The sequence below is a fragment of the Salmo salar genome, chromosome 04 (genome assembly GCF_965601325.2).
Source record: "Salmo salar chromosome 04, fSalSal1, whole genome shotgun sequence".
Classification (NCBI taxonomy): domain Eukaryota; kingdom Metazoa; phylum Chordata; class Actinopteri; order Salmoniformes; family Salmonidae; genus Salmo; species Salmo salar.
This window is the reverse complement of record NC_138294.1, coordinates 67,143,568-67,166,275: the sequence shown is the minus strand read 5'-3', so window position 1 is coordinate 67,166,275 and position 22,708 is coordinate 67,143,568. Positions and strand designations below refer to the sequence as shown.

Genomic DNA, 22,708 nt, shown 5'->3' with positions numbered 1-22,708 from the left:
GTGTGGTCAGGGATTCTCTTCACTCTGGATGCAATCAGGCTACCTAAAGCGCGTACAGTGGGCGACGTCTTCAGCAATTCGCCCACAGCTCTCCATAAAACGTATGTTTTGGGAGCGAGAGGCTAGGAAATATCACTGGTGAGGAAATACGTTCCTGGTTTTAATGATAAAAAAACGTATTAGAATTATATTTTTTTGGGTTTCTTTTTTAAAATTATTGCAGAAACACCAGTAATGTAAAATCGTATTAATGTACTACTAGAATTCCTCATAGAAAACATGGAAGAGTGTTTTTACATTAGTGAATGTACATTTATGAATATGAAAATGTTCCATTAGCACAATTAGATTCATGAGGTAAAATAGTTTTTCCTCTATCCTTATTATAGTTAAGGAAACCGAGCAGCACATTCTCCCATAATAAACAAAGGTCATCAAGAATATACCAATTATAAAACTATAAATATCTTGTCATAATTTCTTTACATGTAGACAATGCCAAAATAAATGCAAAACTGTTTCTGGATGCTCAACACAAAAAGTACAGTTAATGTTAATGTATTTTTTTTTAGTTTCTTCAGGTAATGATTCGCAGGGTAATACTTATGGATCATTTCGAAAGAGACCTTTTTGACCTTGTTAACTAGCAGGTATTTGTGTGGTAATAACCAGACTTTTTTCAAACAGATATTATTGACAAATGTATTCCAGTAAGTTGTGACATAAGGAATAGACACAATATCCCTTTGAAATAAAGCACATCTGTTGTCCTGAGGAAGCAAGGAAAAACAATTTTTTTCTATTGGAGAGACACGGTTAGATACATTTAAATGTATGTGTAGACGCATGACGTGATCGGAATTCCATGATAAGAACAAGAAAGCTACATGAACTGTCAAGTCTAGACACGGCCTTAGTGATGCCAGTGTAACTGCAATGTAACAAGTGACCCCCAGATGGTAACTTCATGTAAACACATGCACATTTCGTGAGGGCGTTCTGTGAGAACAAGAAGTGAATGGGTCCCGAAAGCTCGCGAGATTCGGTGGGCAGGACGGAGAGCTAGCTAAAGCTAAACAGTCTGTCGGAGGCAAATAAAACTAAAACCAAGCACAAAGATGTCTGGACGCTCGGTTCGCGCTGAGACACGAAGCCGCGCTAAAGATGACATGAAGAAGGTGATGGCGGCCATTGAGAGGGTCAGAAGATGGTAAGTACAACACTATTTATTTGTGTGAAAGATCATAAAAGATTGCCGATATAGAAAGTTCAGCGACATGGAGGCGTGGTTTGAGACAGAATGACAGTGAAAGACCGAGAGCACAGCCAATGATTATCACTGTGAAGCTTTCTCCCTCGAGACAAGTGGCTTTTCAACAAGAGGCGGGACCCAAAAGTACACTTGCGTAAAGCTAGTTAGTTAGCTAGCTTGCGTATAATTGGGGAATGGACAGACAGGCTAGCAAGCGAACTATGCAGTGACTGTCGTGTAGTAATCAATAAGATACTAGCCAACCATAGCCAGTGAGGTATCCTCGCTTATTTGTAGCAGCTTCCACTAATAGCGTTGCATTCATTGGTATAATTCCACTCTGGAAGGGATATGTAAACGGTTTGTGCAATCCGGGGTCCTTGGGACGTCTCTACCCAAACCTTTACCATTTTCCATTTCAACCTCAATGGGTGCACTTGACCCTTGAACTATCTGAATGTAAAGGAGCGCACTCATTGTTTTCTACAGGGAGAAGAAATGGGTCACTGTCGGAGACACATCTTTGAGGATATTCAAATGGGTGCCAGTGGTGGATACAAAAGAAGTAAGTTATTTTCTTATTTAATAACCTAAGTAGCAATGTCAGTTTGTAATGCTTTGTCTTCTTGTAGGAGAAGAGTAAGGTGGTCCCGGCTGGAGCAGTCAGGGAACTGAATAGCTTCTCCACAGATCCAGCCTCAGAAAACACACATTCAAGTCATCTGGATTTTCATGGTGAGGATGGAGGACAGTTTTGAGTGACATACAGTGCATTTGGAAAGTATTCCATCCCCTTCACTTTTTCCACATTTGGTACGTTACAGCCTTATTCAAAAATGAGTTAAATTCTTTCCCCCTCCTCATCACTCTACACACAATACCCCACAATGACAAAGCAAAAACAGGTTTTGCAAAATGTTTGCTAATTTCTTATAAATAAAAACAGATACCTTATTTACATAAGTATTCAGACCCTTTGCTATGAGACTCGAAATTGAGCTCAAGTGCATCCTGTTTCCATTGATCAGCCTTGATGTTTCTACTCAGGTAACCTAGTGGTTAGAGCATTGGGCCAGTAACTGAAAGGTTGCTGGATCGAATCCCCAAGCCGACAAGGTAAACATCTGTTGTTCTGCCCCTGAGCAAGGCAATTAACCCACTGTTTCCCGGGCGCCGTGGGTGTCGACTTAATGCAGCACCCCACAGCTCTCTGAATCAGAGGGGTTGGGTTAAATGCGGAAGATACATTTCAGTTGAATGCATTCAGTTGTACACCTGACTAGGTATCCCCCTTTCCTTTCCTTGATTGGAGTCCACCTGTTCATTCAATTGATTGGACATGATTTGGAAAGGCACACACCTGTCTATATAAGGTCCCACAGTTGACAGTGCTTGTCAGAGCAAAAACCAAGCCATGAGGTTGAACGAATTGTCCGTAAAGCTCAGAGACAGGATTGTGTCGAAGCACAGATCTGGGGAATGGTATAAAAAAATGTCTGCAGCATTGAAGGTCCCAAAGAACACAGTGGCCTCCATCATTCTAAAATGGAAGAAGTTTGGAACCACCAAGACTCTTCCTAGAGCTGGCCACCAGGCCAAACTGAGCAATCGGGGGAGAAGGGCCTTGGTCAGGGAGGTGATCAAGAACCCGATGGTCACTCTGACAGAGCTTCAGAGTTCCTCCGTGGAGATGGGAGAACCTTCCAGAAGGACAACCATCTCTGCAGCACTCCACTAATCAGGGCTTTATGGTAGAGTGGCATGGTGGTGGCAGCATCATGCTATGGGGATGTTTTTCAGTGGCAGGGACTGGGAGACTAGTCAGGATTGAGCAAAAGATGAATGGAGCAAAGTACACAGAGATCCTTGATGATAACCTGCTTCAGAGCGCTACCCTTCCAGCTGGTTCACCTTCCAACAGGACAACGACCCTAAGCACACAGCCAAGACAATGCAGGAGTGGCTTTGGGACAAGTCTCTGAATGTCCTTGAGTGGCCCATCCAGAGCCCGGACTTGAACCCGATTTAACATATCTGGAGACACCTGAAAATAGCTGTGCAGCGACGCTCCACATCCAACCTGACAGAGCTTGAGAGGATCTGCAGAGAAGAATGGGAGAAACGTCCCAATACAGGTGTGTTAAGCTTGTAGCATCAAACCCAAGAAGACTCATGGCTGTAATCGCTGCCAAAGGAGTAACGGGTCTGAATACCTATGTAAATGTTATTTTTTTTATTTTTTGGTATATTTTTTTATTTTATTAATTTTTTTAATACATTTGCAAACATGTTTTTGCTTTGTCATTATGGGCTATTGTGTGTAGATTCATGCGGATTTTTAAAATCCATTTTAGAATAAGGCTGTAATGTAACAAAATGTGAAAAAGTCAAGGGGTCCGAATACTTTCCGAATACACTGTATGACCTCACCATATGCTGGCCTAGAGCTCTTTCCATTTCCTCCTATTCCCTGTACTCTCTTCTTCCCCAGATGAGAACAGTAACCAGAGCTCTCTGTCTGATGCGTACCAGCCCAAAGTGGACAGCAGCAGTAACTCTAGCCCCCAGCCTAGTGAACCTCTGAGCCCCAAGAACCTGTGTGACTTCCACACAGATGACTCACAGCCCCCGACTCTGGGCCAGGAGATCATGGAGGGTGAGACGGACAGACAGACAGATGTACACACACACACACTTACCTCTACACGGGAACGTTAACTGAAGATCTTTTTCAATTATTCTGATGTCAACTAATATGGTCAAATATATCTTCAGATTCTTTAAGAGGTTTTAAGTAAATGTTTATTTATTAGATTTTTTTTTTTCAGATCCGTCATTGCCAAGTGAACTGGCTGACGAACCTCCATTGCTGATTAAAGAGGACTTGTTACCCCTCACTACTCAGGTAAATCGCATCTAACATCTCAATGATCATTCCACTTCGACACCACAGCTTTGTCACTCAACCGATTTACACTGAACAAAATTATAAATGCAACAATTTCAAAGATTTTACTGAGTTACAGTTCATATAAGAAAATCAGTCAATTGAAATTAACTCGGCCCTAATCTATGGATTTCACATGACTGGGAATACATATATGCGTTTGTTGGTCACAGATACCTTAATGACAGGGGCATTGATCAGAAAACCAGTCAGTATTTGTGGTGACCACCATTTGCCTCATGCAGCACGACACATCTCCTTCTCATAGAGTTGATCAGGCTGCTGATTGTAACCTGTGGAATGTTATCCCACTCCTCTTCAATGGCTGTGCAAAGTTGTTAGATATTGGTGGGAACTGGAACACGTCGATCCAGAGCATCCCAAACATGCTCAACGGGTGACATGTCTGGTGAGTATGCAGGCCATGGAGGAATTGGGACATTTTCAGCTTCCAGGAATTGTGTACAGATCCTTGCGACATGGGGCCGTGAATTATCGTGCTGAAACTTGAGGTGATGGTGGCGGATGATTGGCACGACAATGGGCCTCAGGATCGCGTCATGATATCTCTGTGCATTCAAATTGCCATTGATAAAATGCAATTGTGTTTATTGTCCGTAGCTTATGCCTGCTCATACCATAGCCCCACTGCCACCATGGGGCTATCTGTTCACAACGTTGACATCAGCAAACCGCTCGCCCACACAAAGCCATACACGGTGTCTGCAATCTGCCCGCTACAGTTGAAACAGGGATTAATCCGTGGGGAGCACACTTCTCCAGCATGCCAGTGGCCATCGAAGGTGAGCATTTGCTCACTGAAGTTGGTTACGACGCCGAACTGCATTCAGGTCAAGACCCTGGTGAGGAAAACGAGCACGCAGATGCTCTTCCCTGAGGCGGTTTCTGACAGTTTGTGCAGAAATTCTTTGGGTGTGCAAACACCATTTCATCAGCTGTCCTGGTGGCTGGTCTCAGACCATCCAACAGGTGAAGAAGACTGATGTGGAGGTCCTGGGCTGGCATGGTTACATGTGGTCTGCGGTTGTAGGGCCGGTTGGACGTACTGCCAAATTCTCAAAAATTACATAGTAGAGAAATGAACATTCAATTCTTTGGCAACAGCTCTGGTGGACAGTCCTGCAGGCAGCATGCCAATTGCACGTGCCATCAAAACTTGAGACATCTGTGGCATTGTGTTGTGACAACTGTACATTTTAGAGGGGCCTTTTAACCTCTCTAGGGAAGGTGGGACGAAATCGTCCCACCTACGTAACAGCCAGTGGAATCCTGTGGTGCGTTATTCAAATACCTTAGAAATGCTATTACTTCAATTTCTCAAACATATGACTATTTTACACCATTTTAAAGACAAGACTCTCGTTAATCTAACCACACTGTCCGATTTCAAAAAGGCTTTACAACGAAAGCAAAACATTAGATTATGTCAGCAGAGTACCCAGCCAGAAATAATCAGACACCCATTTTTCAAGCTATCATATAATGTCACATAAACCCAAACCACAGCTAAACGCAGCACTAACCTTTGATGATCTTCATCAGATGACACGCCTAGGACATTATGTTATACAATGCATGCATGTTTTGTTCAATCAAGTTCATATTTATATCAAAAACCAGCTTTTTACATTAGCATGTGACGTTCAGAACTAGCATACCCCCGCAAACTTCCGGTGAATTTACTAAATTACTCACGATAAACGTTCACAAAAAACATAATTATTTTAAGAATTATAGATACAGAACTCCTCTATGCACTCGCTATGTCCGATTTTTAAAATAGCTTTTTGTAATATTCTAAGTAGATAGCCCGGCATCACAGGGCTAGCTATTTAGACACCCACCAAGTTTAGCACTCACCAAACTCAGATTTACTATAAGAAAAATTGTATTACCTTTGCTGTTCTTCGTCAGAATGCACTCCCAGGACTTCTACTTCAATAACAAATGTTGGTTTGGTTCAAAATAATCCATAGTTATGTTCAAATATCCTCTGTTTTGTTCGTGCGTTCAAGACACTATCCGAAGTGTAAAGAAGGGTGACGCGCCCGACGCGTTTCGTGACAAAAAAATTCGAAATATTCCATTACCGTACTTCGAAGCATGTCAACCGCTGTTTAAAATAAATTTTTATGTCATTTTTCTCGTAAAAAAGCGATAATATTCCGACCGGGAATCTGTGTTTTAGTACAAAGAGAGAGAAAATAAAAACATGGGGTCGCCTCGTGCACACGCCTCAGTCTCATTGTCCTCTGATAGACCACTTACCAAAGGCGCTAATGTTTTTCAGCAAGGGGCTGCCTCGACATCATTCAGCTTTTTCCCGGGTTCTGAGAGCCTATGGGAGCCGTAGGAAGTGTCACGTTACAGCAAAGATCCTAAGTTTTCAATAAAAAGAGTCAAGAAGCCCAAGGAATGGTCAGAGAGGGCACTTCCTGTACAGAATCTTCTCAGGTTTTTGCCTGCCATATGAGTTCTGTTATACTCACAGACACCATTCAAACAGGTTTAGAAACTTTAGGGTGTTTTCTATCCAAAGCCAATAATTATATGCATATTCTAGTTTCTGGGCAGTAGTAATAACCAGATTAAATCGGGTACGTTTTTTATCCGGCCGTGTAAATACTGCCCCCTAGCCTTAACAGGTTTTAAGGTGCACCTGTGCAATGATGATGCTGTTTAATCAGCTTCTTGATGTGCCCCACTTGTCAGGTGGATGGATTATCTCGGCAAATGAGAAATGCCCTCTAACAGGGGTGTAAACAAATTTGTACACAAAATTTGAGAGGAACAAGCTTCTTGTGCGGATGGAACAGTTCTGGGATCTTTTATTTCAGCTCATGGGACCAACATTTTACATGTTGCGCTTTATATTTTTGTTCAATATACACTACCATTCAAAAGTTTGGGGTCACTTAGAAATGTCCTTGTTTTTGAAAGAAAAGCGACTTTTTTGTCCATTTTAAAATAACATCAAATTGATCAGAAATACATTGTAGACATTAATGTTGTAAATGACTATTGTAGCCCGAAACGACTGATTAAAATAAAAAATGAATATCCACATAGGTGTGCAGAGCCCATTATCAGCAACCATCACTCCTGTCTTCTAATGGCACGTTGTATTAGCTTATCCAAGTTTATCGTTTTATAAGGCTAATTGATCATTAGAAAACCATTTTGCAATTGTTAGCACAGCTGAAAACTGCTATTCTGATTAAAGAAGCAATAAAACTGTCCTTCTTTAGTTGAATATCTGGAGCATCAGCATTTGTGGGTTCAATTACAGGCTCAAAATGGCCAGAAACAAAGCACTTTCTTCTGAGACTCATCAGTCTATTCTTGTTCTGAGAAATGAAGGCTATTCCATGCGAGAAATTGCCAAGAAACTGAAGATCTCGTACAACACTGTGTACTACTCCCTTCACAGAACAGCGTAAACTGTCTCTAACCAGAATAGAAAGAGGATGGGAGGCCCTGGTGCTCAACTCAGCAAGAGGACAAGTACATTAGAATGTCTAGTTTGAGAAACAGACGCCTCACAAGTCCTCAACTGGCAGCTTCATTAAATAGTACCTGCAAAACACCAATCTCAACGTCAACAGTGAAGAGGCGACTCTGGAATGCTGGCCATCTAGGCAGAGTTGCAAAGAAAAAGCCATATCTCAGACTGGCCAATAAAAAGAAAAGATTAAGATGGGCAAAGAACACAGACACTGGAGAGAGGAACTCTGCCTAGAAGGCCAGCATCCCGGAGTCGCCTCTTCACTGTTGTCGTTGAGACGGGTGTTTTGCGGGTACTATTTAATGAAGCTGCCAGTTGAGGACTTGTGAGGCGTCTGTTTCTCAAACTAGACACTCTAATGTACTTGTCCTTTTGCTCAGTTGTGCACCGGGGCCTCCCACTCTTTCTATTCTGGTTAGAGACAGTTTGCGCTGTTCTGTGAAGGGAGTAATACACAGTGTTGTACGAGATCTTCAGTTTCTTGGCAATTTCTCACATGGAATAGACTTAATTTCTCAGAACAAGAATAGACTGATGAGTTTCAGAAGAAAGGTCTTTGTTTCTGGCCATTTTGAGCCTGTTATCGAACTCACAAATGCTGATGCTCCAGATATTCAACTAGTCTAAAGAAGGCCAGTTTTATTGCTTCTTTAATCAGAACAACCGTTTTTAGCTTTGCTAACATAATTGCAAAAGAGTTTTCTAATGATCAATTAGCCTTATAAAATGATAAACTTGGATTCGCTAACACAACGTGCCATTGGAACACAGGAGTGATGGTTGCTGATAATGGGCCTATGTAGATATTCCATAAAAATGAAATAAATCATCCGTTTCCAGCTACAATAGTCATTTACAACATTAACAACGTCTACACTGTATTTCTGATCAATTTGATGTTATTTTAATGGACACAAGTTGATTTTCTTTCAAAAACAAGGACATTTCTAAGTGACCCCAAACCTTTGAACGGTAGTGCACTTTCAAGACTATTTAATACAACACATCAAACTCCTAGTTTGTCCAACAATCTACTCATTATACATTAAACATAAAACTGATAAAACATGGATTCAAACAAACCTGGCTGTATTTCCCCACACAGGAGGAAGAGGAGTGTTCTGGAGCTCCGCCACTGAAGAGGGTGTGTTCTGAGCAGAACTCCGTCCTGCAGAGCTCCTCAATGATGAGCTAACACACTGCACATAGCATCATGCTCGGACCCAATTCACTTCAGGCACTTTGTTGAATCTCATTTTTTTTATTTGGAAAAATTGTCTATCATTTTCAATGACAGACATTTCTGGTTCATAAATTGAACAAAACATTTTAAACAAATTGAACTCTCAACTAATTTGCTGATTTTAAAATAAAAAATGCTTTGAACCAGGCCCTGCTTAGCTTTTAGTCAGCGAGTTGCACGACTGCAAGTCTATCCTCCGATGACTGCAATAGATACATTTTAAGGACCAGACATATGGAAGGACCACCATACTTGTTATGATTTTATATTGAATCTCTTTCAAAGTGATTTCGTTTTTCCCTTAAAGGATCCATGAATATGTAGTTTAATTGACACTATTTAGTTTCAATGGATTAACAGCGGAATACAAAACCAAAGCACTCTACCACAACTCTCCCGAGGTAGTGCAGTCCGGTAGGTTACATGTATGCCCTTTTATTTTCTTTGATTTGGGAGATACCATTTTCTGTCTACAAAATATAACTTTTCGCGTAAACTATTTATTGCAAGGCAATGACAGGAAATGTATGAAGTAATAGTTGAATTAAGGTATGGTCAGTGCTGTAGGTTTTAAGTCTGATTGACTCTATTTTGAATGCAGCTTAATATTGTGCCATTGACACTTGTTTACTCAATGCTAGCTGTCAGGATCTTTTGTCAGTTTTGCCGATTTCTAAATCAAGTGTTATATCCGTCCATCCAGGACATGCTGGTGTGCAAATCAAACGCACTAAGTTTAACATTGTAGAATGTTTCAAAATTACAAGTACTGTATGTGATTGTTTTTGAAGTTACTTAAATGATGCTACAAGGTCCTTACTTTTTGTTATTTATCTCTTAAAGATGTTGTCTCAGTTATTTAAGTAAGAGTTCATTTGTAAAATGAACACAGATTGTTTCAGTCTAAAATCTTTCTTGAGTTATCGTCCTTAGTAACCCAAGGAAGCACTTGTCTTTCTCAGAGATATGTTTTATGTCATATTTTACTTGAGTGAAATTAGGAAATTTAATTTATCAGGTTAGCATGGACACTGACTATTTGATGTTATTTTGTAGTGATTGTAATACTTAATAGTAACCATTTATTTATAGTACCAGTCAAAAGATTGGACACACCTACCCATTCAAGGCTTTTTCTTACTTTTTACTATTTTCTACATTGTAGAATAATAGTGAAGACATCAAAATTATGAAATAACACACATAGAATCATGTAGTAACCAAAACAAAGTGTAAACAAGTTAAAATATATTTTAGATTCTTCAAAGTAGCCACCCTTTGCCTTGATGACAGCTTTGCACACTCTTTGCATTCTCTCAACCAGCTTTTAAATGTTGTATATTTTTTTAACCTTTATTTAACTAGGCAAGCCAGTTAAGAACAAATTCTTATTTTCAATGACGGCCTATGAACAGTGGGTTAACTGCCTTGTTCAGGGGCAGAACGACAGATTTTTACCTTGTCAGCTCAGGGATTCGATTTTGCAACCTTTCGGTTACTAGTCCAACGCTCTAATCACTAGGCTACCTGCCGCCCCCTTCGTGAGCTTCATGAGGTAGTCACCTGGAATGCTTTTCCAACAGTCTTGAAGGAGTTCCCACATATGCTGAGCACTTGTTGGTTGCTTTTCCTTCACTCTGCGGTCCAACTCATCCCAAACCATCTCAATTGGGTTGAGGTCGGGTGATTGTGGAGGCCAGGTCATCTGATGCAGCACTCCATCACTCTCCTTCTTGGTCAAATAGCCCTTACACAGCCTGGAGGTGTGTTTTGGGTCATTGTCCTGTTGAAAAACAAATGATAGTCCCACTAAGCGCAAACCAGATGGGATGGCGTATTGCTACAGAATGCTCTGGTAGCCATGCTGGTTAAGCGTACCTTGAATTCTAAATAAATCGCAGTGTCACCAACAAAGCAACCCCACACCATCACACCACCTCCGTGCTTCACGTTGGGAACCAGATTTCCACCGGTCAAATGTCCATTGCTCGTGTTTCTTGGCCCAAGCAAGTCTCTTATTCTTATTGGTGTCTTTTAGTAATTGTTTCTTTGCAGCAGTTCGACCATGAAGGCCTGATTCAGGCAGTCTCCTCTTAACAGTTGATGTTGAGATGTCTGTTACTTGAACTCTGTGAAGCATTTATTTGGGCTGCAATCTGAGGTGTAGTTAATTGCCGATTTCCGAGGTAGGTAACTCTAATGAACATATCCTCTGCAGCAGAGGTAACTGGGTCTTCCTTTCCTGTGGCGGTACTCATGAGAGCAAGTTTCATCATAGCGTTTGATAGTTTTTGCGATTGCACTTGAAGAAACTGAAAGTTCTTGAAGTTTTTCGAATTGGCTGACCTTTGTCTTAAAGTAATGATGGACTGTCATTTCTCTTTTGCCTATTTGAGCTTTTCTTTCCATTAATATGGACTTGGTCTTTTACCAAATCGGGCTATCTTCTGTATACCAACCCAACCTTGTCACAACACAACTGATTGGCTGAAATGCATTAAGGAAAGAGATTCCACAAATGAACTTTGAAGAAGGCACACTTGTTAATTGAAATGCATTCCAGGTGACTACCTCATGAAGCTGGTTGAGAGAATGCCAAGAGTATGCAAAGCTGTCAAAGGCAAAGGGTGGCTACTTTTAAGAATCTAAAATAGAAAATATGTTTTGATTTTTTTGGGTTACTAAATGATTCCATATGTGTTATTTCATAGTTTGTCTTTACTATTATTCTACAATGTAGAAAATAGTAAAAATAAAGAAAAAGCCTGGAATGAGTAGGTGTGTCCAAACTTTTGACTGGTACTATATATATATATATATATATATATATATATATATATATATATATATATATATATATATATATATATATATATATATATATATATAAACAAAAATATTTTTTTTTTCTCTGACAATCGACAGCAATTACACTCAAGTTTGGCAAATAGATCAGTGTGTTGCGTTGTGGTTCGCCATTTATGAACGAAATGCTGTAATATTTGGGACTGGGCGACAAAAGTTAACTCCCGCAATATTGCTAGTTATTACCAATTTGTAACAGTTATAATTTTCAGTCTTATTACTTCATTGTACTGTTAGTCTCTTGATAAGACATTACTATTTCAAGTGATGCCAGTATGTTGAATGGGCCACTAAAATGAAGGCATTTACAATGTGATGACTTCTGTATCCACATTTAAATGACCACCTTGCAGATTACTTTGGGATGTTAGGCCTATTCTGCTAATGGATTATTTTATTTTTCAAGAAGGATGTTTGGAGAAGAGTTTGTAAAGAGTACTTTGTATTTTATTGTAATTTTCCAAGTACAAATTATTTTATAAAGGAGTATGGATTTGGAAATCTGCAGATTCTATTGTTTGAATTTCATTTTGAATACACATATACCATGTGTTTTAGTGAATGGGTTTGATTGAAGTGTTATATGCCTTAAGAAATGTGTTGTACATCGGGTGAACTAGGCCATAAAGGGATCTTTCCAATAGATGGAGCTAGAGTGCACACAACCAATTCCATCAGTTGACAGTCTACCTTGCTCTGGTGTGTGCTTAAATTATTTATAGTTTAAACATTACACACACAAGCATGTACGGGTAATTAAGTATTCTTGGCAAACCAGAACCAAATATTGTGTGGGTGCTATGTTTTCATCCGTCACGAGAGACGTGACGAATGATAATTTGAATCTATGTTTACAGATTGGATAGTACTGTAAGGACTCTATTAAATCCGTATCGTGGAAGTTTAGCGTTACATTTAAATTTAAAGGTAATGTTCCCGCGTTAGTGGAGACTGCATATGTCGGCTCAATTGGAAATTACCGTTACATTTCTATTGCTTCAGCGATACAGATTGAATAGAACCCTAGATCTAATCATGTCATATTTCATCAACTGGTGGCACTTCTCAAAATGGATTATGATATATGTGCCTGTCTGTACACAATTGATTAAATAAACACACTGTTAAGTTAGATGGCACATGGTTGGTCTGTGATACAGTAACAGTATTCTTCCAGGACAGGACCTGCTATTGTTTCCCATGTGACGAAGACAATGAGGTGCACATTAAGATCAGCCCAGCCAAATGTCTGTACTGTATTGTGACTACTGTGGAAGTTACTGTAGTCATCCAGGCCTATGGGCAAACCGCCTGACTACTGAGTCACACTGGCAAACAATGAATCTCCATCAGAAACATAAAAAGCTTATGTGTGTGTGCACCATGAACTGAACTATGGGCATTTTGATCATTGACAGGTACAGCATTCATTATATTTTTAGAAGATGAACTCCAAAGTAATGCATGAAGAATTAAAGCCATTAAATTCTCTTAATCTTGCATTACTTTGGAGTGTATCCTCTGAAAATGTACTGAATGCTTGCTGTACCTGTCAATCCTTTTCTCCCAATCAGCTCAATTTCTCAGAACCTTTTGAATAACAACCCACAGCAAGTGAACAGATATGACATTGACCTTTAATATTAGTCACAGATTTAAAAAGAAACATCTTTATTAATATACCATCAGCTTGCCTGAACTGTACACTGTCATCTTATCTTTATGGACATCCATTTTTTGTATTTTTATATTTGAATATAGCTATTCCTGAATATCATACATATATATTAAGGTTCTGTGTTTACTTCAGTGAAATAACCAGATGCTCATTTAAAACACTCCCACTGAACACATTTGTAGCGGGCCAGTGACTATTTAACCTTGGGCTAGCGGCAGTTAGTGGTGAGATGACATCATGATGTTTTAAGCACGAGGGTAGCTTACAGCAGCAAATTCCTTGACATCAGCAACAACAAAAAAATCCTCTAATTTGACATTTAATTATACCTCTGTCAGTTCTCAACTGTCTACAAATTAAGTGCCACACTGACATGTTCAAGTAGATAAAGACAATTGGATTCTGTATCGCTACTCTGTATCAGTGTTGCTGCAATGGTTTCTGGGTCCTGAGATCAAACAGAACAAGACAGGAAATGAACACGATGCTTCTTGCTCTGTCGTAATGGACACGTGGGCCAGATGGCTGGGAGAAGTGCTCTGCCAGGGTAGAAACAAACACTACGCTATCCCATACTGTGCTGGGACACTTTGGCCGGACTTTTTATGAGTCTTTGAAATATTCTTCTATGTCCCAGAACTGTGTGGCCTGATCAGTGGCAAATTCATTGACGACCAGGTGGTCCCTCTTGAAACCCGTTCCACCTGAAAGACATTTCACAAATGGTTACTTTTAGGCAACAATCTTTCTTCTACTGTGTCTTGGAGACAACTGAAAATAAGTTACGACCATGCTTTTTCCCCCTAATGTATTTGTATAACTGGAAATACAGCATTTCATGGTTCTGGGAATAACCAATTATATACCAATACAATTTCTAGCTCTTTTCTGAGATGGCTCTGCGAATATGGTTGTTATGATCTCAAAATAGATCCTCCACTAAGTATAGCATACGGTAGTTGAGTTCAGCAGCAGTACACAACAGAAACCTGCTCTCCACTATTACAGTAGGCTCCTCTGTGTTTATCAAAGACCATACATTATAGTGGATCTCTATGGTCTCACCTCTTAAGTCCAGTACTAGTTTGTGGTTGAGATGGGAAGAGATGGTTCCGTTGTGGTTCAGGCTCCATCTCTGGTGTGTGCGTCCATGCTCCGGCCACAGGGCCACTCTGGCCCCAACTGTTGCCTTCCCCCCGATCACTGAAAGACACGCCTTACTGGCCTACAGGCAACACACACCTTGTCAATATTACACACACATGCTACAGTAGACACACACACATGCACAGATACTTACCATAGCATACCATAGGGAAGAGGATTGCATATTTCCCAGAATATTCCCATTCTAGTTTTGCTTAAATGTTGAGACTTTACCTTTTTCTCTCCCCTAATGCACGCACACGCACACACACACCTTGCAGCGGAGCAGCCCTCCAGTGAAGAGCCAGCGCTGGGTGTCCAGAGAGCAGGCCGGGGACAGGATCACTCTGGCTGGGGAGGAGTCGTCCTTGACACTCTCAGAGGTCAGCAGTGAGCCCAGAGCACGGCTCTTCACCTGTACATACAGCCTGGGCTGGAGGGAGACCACACAGTACAGACTGAATGAGGATCAACAACTTTCACAGCATTTTATATAGACCCTAGATAATGCTGCAGGGAAACTACATTTTTCACAAAAGGGAAAAACTAACTTATAACTTAAAATAACTGAAGTGGTTACCTAGCATTGGGTGTGTAGGTTTCACCATTTGTATTGTACTCCAACTACACTGAACAAAAATATAAACGCAACAATTTCAAAGATTTGACTGTTACAGTTCGTATAAGGAAATCAGTCATTTGAAAAATTCATTAGGCTCTAATCTATGGATTTCACATGACTGGGAATACAGATATGCATCTGTTGGTCACAGATACCTTAAAAAAAAAAAAGTAGGGGCCTGGATCAGAAAAGCAGTCAGTATCTAGTGTGACCACCATTTGCCTCATGCAGCACAATAGAGGTGATCAGGTCTGTTGATTGTGGCCTGTGGAATGTTGTCCCACTCCTCTTCAACAGCTGTGTGAAGTTGCTGGATATTGGCGGGAACTGGAACACTGTCGTACACGTCGATCCAGAGCATCCCAAAAATGCTCAATGGTTGACATGTCTGGTGAGTATGCAGGCAATGGAAGAATGGCACGACAATGGGCCTCAGGATCTCCTCACGATATCTCTGTGCATTCAAATTGCCATTGATAAAATGCAATTGTGTTTGTTGTCCGTAGCTTATGCCTGCTCATACCATAACCCCACCGCCACCATGGGGCTATCTGTTCACAACGTTGATATCAGCAAACCGCTGCTGTTTCAAGTGAAAAGCCATACACGGTGTCTGCCATCTGCCCGGTACAGTTGAATCCGGGATTAATCTGGGAAGAGCACCTTTCTCCAGTGTGCCAGTTGCCATTGAAGGTGAGCATTTGCCCACTGATGTTGGTTGCGACGCCGAACTGCAGTCAGGTCAAGACCCTGGTAAGGACAATGAGCACGCAGATGCTCTTCCCTGAGACGGTTTCTAACAGTTTGTGCAGAAATTCTTCAGTTGTGCAAACCCAGAGTTTCATCAGCTGTCCAGGTGGCTGGTCTCAGACGATCCCGCAGGTGAAGCCAGATGTGGAAGTCCTGGGCTGGCTTGGTTACACGTGGTCTGCGGTTGTGAGGCCGGTCGGACGCACTGCCAAATTCTCAAAAACAACATTGGAGGCAGTTTATGGTAGAGAAATTAACATTCAATTCTGGCAACACTTCTGGTGGACATTCCTGCATTCAGCATGCCAACTGCACGTGGCATTGTGTTGTGTGACAAAACTGTCCTTTTATTGCCCCCAGCACAAGGTGCACCTGTGTAATTATCATGCTGTTGAATCAGCTTCTTGATATGCCACAGCTGTCAGGTGGATGGATTATCTTGGCAAAGGAGAAATGGTCACTAACAGGGATGTGAACAAATTTGTGCACAACATTTGATAGAAATAAGCTTTTTGTCCGCATGGAACATTTCTGGGATCTTTTATTTCAGTTCATGAAAAATGGGACCAACACTAACACATTGCGTATATATTTTTGTTCAGTGTACTTACTTTTGCAACAAAGTAATAATAACAGGTGCTATCCTACTGGTAATTCCTCTAAGGACTGTGTAATGTGAAAACCACCATGTAACACAAGCCAGCCAGTCCGGTCTAGAACTCTACATACTGTAGAGCTACATCATCAGTAACATAGCACTGCCATATGCATGCACACACACAACTTCAATAATAATACTGTGCCAGTCACTCAACCCACTAACACAGTTACACTACAACAGTGTTTCCCAACTCTAGTCCTCAAGTACCCCCAACAGTACACAAACACACAAAAATCTGAGGTTGTTTTATTTGGCCCCCACCTTGCTAGAATCAATATTGTAAATAACCTTGGTCATTTGTCCACCAATGTAAAGCTTACGGCCAGAAACCTTGGTGTCTTCTTTGACCTGGACCTAAACCTTGGTGTCTTCTTTGACCCTGACCTAAACCTTGGTGTCTTCTTTAACCCTGACCTAAACCTTGGTGTCTTCTTTGACCCTGACCTAAACCTTGGTGTCTTCTTTGACCTGGACCTAAACCTTGGTGTCTTCTTTGACCCTGACCTAAACCTTGGTGTCTTCTTTAACCCTGACCTAAACCTTGGTGTCTTCTTTGACCCTGACCTAAACCTTGGTGTCTTCTTTAACCCTGACCTAAACCTTGGTGTCTTCTTTGACCCTGACAAAACCTTGGTGTCTTCTTTGACCCTGACCTAAACCTTGATGTCTTCTTTGACCCCGACCTAAACCTTGGTGTCTTCTTTGACCCTGACCTAAACCTTGATGTCTTCTTTAACCCTGACCTAAACCTTGGTGTCTTCTTTAACCCTGACAAAACCTTGGTGTCTTCTTTGACCCTGACCTAAACCTTGGTGTCTTCTTTGACCCTGACCTAAACCTTGGTGTCTTCTTTGACCCTGACCTAAACCTTGGTGTCTTCTTTAACCCTGACCTAAACCTTGATGTCTTCTTTGACCCTGACCTAAACCTTGATGTCTTCTTTGACCCTGACCTAAACCTTGATGTCTTCTTTGACCCTGACCTAAACCTTGGTGTCTTCTTTGACCCTGGCCTAAACCTTGGTGTCTTCTTTGACCCTGACCTAAACCTTGGTGTCTTCTTTAACCCTGACCTTGAGCTGCATGTAAAGAAGGTTGTCCAGTCCTGCTTTTATCATCTTAGAAATATAGCTAAAGTCAAGCATTTTATTTCATTCACTGATGCTTTTATTTTATTTCCTCACATCTAGATTTCTGTAACTCTTTCTATACATGTCTGTCAGAAATCACTCCATCATCTACAGTAAGTTCAAAATGGCACGGGCTACCAGTCACTTTTAGAATAGATTTTCAAATTGTATTAATCACGTTTAAGGCAAGGCATGGTTTAGCCCATCCTATATTTCTGATATTTTATCTCCCTACGAGCCAGAACGTAACCTGAGATCCTCTGGCAGGGCACTGTTGACCATTCCTAAGTCTAGGTATTTTATTAGGATCCCCATTAGCCGTTGCGAATGCAGCAGCTACTCTTCCTGGGGTCCACACAAAACATGAAACATGACATAATACAGAACATTAGTACACAAGAACAGAACTACATCCATTTTAAAATGGAACACGTGGCCTAGGTTGAAAACTAAAGGAGACCGTGCATTTACCATTACGGTCCCTAGACTTTGGAATGGTCTACCAGAGGAGATCAGGCTTGTAGATTCAGTGCCTCTTTTTAAATTCCTGCAGAAGATACACCTTTATAAAGATGATTTCAATGTATGATTTTAATTAGCTATCTTTTTTCATTCTCCTTCCTCCTGTCATTGTTTTTCTGTTAGTACTTTATGATGTGAAGCACTTTCTTAATTGTATTGAATAGCACTATACAAATAAAGTTATTATTATTATTATTACACATTTTTATTGTAGCCCCGGACAAGTTCACCTGATTCAACTCACCAAGGGTTTGATGATTAGTTAACAAGTTGAATCAGGTGTGTTTGTCCCGGGCTACAACCAGAATGTGTACTGTTGGAGGTACTTGAGGACTGGAGTTGGGAAACACTGCAGTCAGCACCACCACGCACATGCACAAACCCCAATGGAATGTGAACATATAGATCTAGGGCAGTGTTACTCACTATTTTTTGTAAGAGGGCCACTTTGGGTTGAGCCAATCATTCAGAGGGCCGCACAGATCTGTAATTTGTTGTACTTTTTCTTATGAAACTATGAAATGACACATGGAATCATGTAGTAACCAAAAAAAGTTATTCAAATAGCCACCATTTGCCTTGATGACAGCTTTGCACATTCTTGGCATTCTCTCAACCAGCTTCGTGAGGTAGTCACCTGGAATGTATTTCAATTAACGGGTGTGCCTTCTTAAAAGTTAATTTGTAGGGGGGTATATGGAAGATTGCCCTATTTGGTAAAAGACCAAGTCCATATTATGGACCAAGCTCAAATAAGCAAAGAGAAATGACAGTCCATCATTACTTTAAGACATGAGGGTCGGTCAATAGGGAAAAATTCAAGAACTTTGAAAGTTTCTTCAAGTGCAGTCGCAAAAACCATCAAGCGTTATGATGAAAGCACGTACCACTGCATTTAATCACGGCAAGGCAACTGGGAATATGGCCGAATACAAACAGTGTAGTTATTACCTCCGTAAGGCAATCAAATAAGCAAAGTGTCAGTATAGAGAAAGTGGAGTCACAATTCACCGGCTCAAATACGAAACTTATGTGGCAGGGTCTAGAGACAATCACGGATTTCAAAAAGAAAACCAGCTCCGTCGCAGACATCGAAGTCTTGCTTCCAGACAAATTAAACAACTTCTTTGCGAGCTTTGAGGACAACACAGTGCCACCAACGCGGCCCGCTGCCAAAGACTGTGGGATCTTCTTCTCCGTGGCCGACTTGAATAAAACATGTAAACGGGTTAACCCTAGCAAGGCTGCCGGCCCAGACGGCATCCCTAGCCGCGTCCTCAGAGCATGCGCAGACCAGCTGGCTTGTGTGTTTACGGACATATTCAATCAATCCCTATCCCAGTCTGCTGTCCCCACATGCTTCAAGATGGCCACCATTGTTCCTGTTCCCAAGAAAGCCAAGGTAACTGAACTAAATGACTATCGCCCCATAGCACTCACTTCTGTCATCATGAAGTGCTTTGAGAGAAGAGTCAAGGATCATATCACCTCCACCTTACCTGTCACCCTAGACCCACTTCAATTTGCTTACTGCCCCAATAGGTCCACAGACGATGCAATTGCCATCACACTGCCCTAAAATGAGTGTGCAAGTACAGATACTGGCGTGCAAAGGAGCAAAATAAATCAAATAATAACAGTAAGCGGATGAGGTAGTTGGATGGGCTATTTACAGATGGGCTATGTACAGGTGCAGTGATCTGTGAGCTGCTCTGACAGCTGGTGCTTAAAGTTAGTGAGGGAGATATGAGTCTCCAGCTTCAGTGATTTTTGCAGTTTGTTCCAGTCATTGGCAGCAGAGAACTGGAAGGAAAGGCAGCCAAAGTAGGAATTGGCTTTAGGGGTGACCAGTGAAATATACCTGCTGGAGCGCGTGCTACGGGTGGGTGCTGCTATGGTGACCAGTGAGCTGAGATAAGGCAGGGTTTTACCTAGCAAAGACTTAGAGATGACCTGGAGCCAGTGGGTTTGGCGACGAATATGTAGTGAGGGCCAGCTGACGAGAGCATACAGGTCGCAGTGGTGGGTGGTATATGGGGCTTTGGTGACAAAACGGATGGCACTGTGATAGACTGCATCCAATTTGCTGAGTAGAGTGTTGGAGGATATTTTGTAAATGACATCGCCGAAGTCAAGGATAGTCAGTTTTACGAGGGTATGTTTGGCAGCATGAGTGAAGGATGCTTTGTTGCAAAATAGGAAGCCGATTCTAGATTTAATTCTGGATTGGAGATGGTTAATGTGCGTCTGGAAGGAGAGTTTACAGTCTAACCAGACACCTAGGTATTTGTAGTTGTCCACATATTCAAAGTAAGAACCGTCCAGAGTAGTGATGCTGGACAGGCGGGCAGGTGTGGGCAGCGATTGGTTTAAGGGCATGCATTTAGTTTTACTTGCATTTAAGAGCAGTTGGAGGCCACAGAAGGAAAGTTATATGCCATTGAAGCTCGTCTGGAGGTTAGTTAACACAGTGTCCAAAGAAGGGCTAGAAGTATACAGAATGGTGTCGTCTGCATAGAGGTGGATCAGAGAAACACCAGCAGCAAGAGTGACATCATTGATGTATACAGAGAAAAGAGTCGGCCCGAGAATTTAACCCTGTGGCACCCCCATAGAGACTGCCAGAGGTCTGGACAACAGGCCCTCCGATTTGACACACTGAACTCTGTCTGATAAGTAGTTGGTTAACCAGGCGAGGTAGTCATTTGAGAAACCAAGGTTGTTGAGTCTGCCGATAAGAATGTGGTGATTGACAGAGTCGAAAGCCTTGGCCAGGTCGATGAATACCGCTGCACAGTATTGTCTCTTTTCGATGGCGGTTATGATATCGTTTAGGACCTTGAGCGTGGCTGAGGTGCACCCATGACCAGCTCGGAAACCAGATTGGATAGTGGAGAAGGTACGGTGGGATTCGAAATGTTCGGTGATCTGTTTGTTAACTTGGCTTTCGAAGACCTTAGAAAGGCAGGGTAGATATAGGTCTGTAGCAGTTTGGGTCTAGAGTGTCTCCCCCTTTGAAGAGGGGGATGACTGTGGCAGTTTTCCAATCTTTGGCGATCTCAGACGATACGAAAGAGAGGTTGAACAGGCTAGTAATAGGGGTTGCAACAATTTCGGCGGGTACTTTTAGAAAGAGAGGGTCCAGATTGTCTAGCCCGGCTGATTTGTAGGGGTCCAGATTTTGCAGCATTCAACACCATAGTACCCTCAAAACTAATCAAGCTTGAGGCCCTGGGTCTTGACCCCGCCCTGTGCAACTGGGTCCTGGACTTCCTGATGGGCCACCCCCAGGTGGTGAGGTAGGAAACAACATCTCCACTCCGCTGATCCTCAACACTGGGGCCCCACAAGAGTGCGTTCTCAGCCCCCTCATGTACTCCCTGTTCACCAATGACTGCGTGGCCATGCACACCTCCAACTCAATCATCAAGTTTGCAGACGACACAACAGTGGTAGGCTTGATTACCAACAAAAGCGAGACAGCCTACAGGGTGGAGGTGAGGGCCTTCGGAGTGTGGTGTCAGGAAAATAACCTCTCACTCAATGTCAGCAAAACAAAAGAGATGATTGTGGACTTCAGGAAACAGCAAAGGGAGCCCCCCCCCATCCACACTGACGGGACAGCAGTGGAGAAGGTGGAAAGTTTTAAGTTCCTCGGTGTACATATCACCGACAAACTGAAATGGTCCACGCACACAGACAGAAGGCTGAGAAAATGTGGCTTGTCACCAAAAACGAACTTTTACAGGTGCACAATCCAGAGCATCCTGTCGTGCTGTATCCCCGCCTGGTACAGCAACTGCACCGCCCATAACCGTAGGGCTCTACAGAGGGTTGTGCGGTCTGCACAATGCATCACCGGGGGCAAACTACCTACCCTCCAGGACACCTGCAACACCCGATGTCACAGGAAGGCAAAACAGATCAAGGACAATAACCGCCTGAGCCACTGCCTGTTCACCCTGCTTCCATCCAGGCGAGGTCAGTACAGGTGCATCAAAGCTGGGACAGAGAGAATGAAAAACAGCTTCTATCCCAAGGCCATCAGATTGTTAAACAGTCATCACTAGCACAGAGAGGTGACTGCCTACCTACAGACTTGATATCATTGGCCACTTTAATAGATGGAACACTAGTCACTTTAATAATGCCACTTTAATAATGTTTACATATCTCGCATTACTTATCTCATATGTATATACTGTATCCTACACTATCTATTCTATACTATCTATTGTATCTCAGCCGCTCTGTCACTGAACATCCATATATTTTATATTATACACTGCTCAAAAAAATAAAGGGAACACTTAAACAACACAATGTAACTCCAAGTCAATTCTGTGAAATCAAACTGTCCACTTAGG

At 41.8% G+C, this 22,708-nt stretch overlaps 2 protein-coding genes across 3 annotated transcripts in view; one reads left to right on the top strand and one right to left on the bottom strand.

The window, feature by feature from the left end:
- The first annotated feature begins 1,039 nt into the window (after positions 1–1,039).
- Positions 1,040–9,179, top strand: LOC106603441 (B-cell CLL/lymphoma 7 protein family member B-A). The gene is made up of 6 exons (XM_014197123.3): positions 1,040–1,210; positions 1,742–1,817; positions 1,885–1,987; positions 3,744–3,908; positions 4,081–4,157; positions 8,831–9,179. The coding sequence occupies exons 1-6, from the start codon at positions 1,119–1,121 to the stop codon at positions 8,918–8,920; spliced, it is 603 nt and encodes a 200-aa protein (XP_014052598.3). The 5' UTR covers positions 1,040–1,118; the 3' UTR covers positions 8,921–9,179.
- Positions 9,180–13,448: 4,269 nt separating this feature from the next.
- Positions 13,449–22,708, bottom strand: part of LOC106603442 (uncharacterized) — an 86,376-nt gene continuing 77,116 nt past the window's right edge. For both annotated transcript variants that reach the window (XM_014197124.3, XM_014197125.3), the window contains exons 20-22: positions 14,932–15,090; positions 14,577–14,736; positions 13,449–14,215 (exon numbers count right to left, since the gene is read on the bottom strand). In XM_014197124.3, the coding sequence (XP_014052599.1) occupies positions 14,115–14,215; positions 14,577–14,736; positions 14,932–15,090 (420 nt within the window). In that variant the 3' untranslated portion in view covers positions 13,449–14,114. The remainder of the gene's footprint in view (positions 14,216–14,576; positions 14,737–14,931; positions 15,091–22,708) is intronic.

Bases quoted from the DNA above. Each gene is read 5' to 3' on its own strand.
- LOC106603441 (XM_014197123.3), top strand. From the start codon at position 1,119: ATGTCTGGACGCTCGGTTCGCGCTGAGACACGAAGCCGCGCTAAAGAT. The intron at 1,988-3,743 runs GTGAGGATGGAG...CTTCTTCCCCAG, and splicing joins AAGTCATCTGGATTTTCATG to ATGAGAACAGTAACCAGAGC. The intron at 3,909-4,080 runs GTGAGACGGACA...TTTTTTTTTCAG, and splicing joins GGGCCAGGAGATCATGGAGG to ATCCGTCATTGCCAAGTGAA.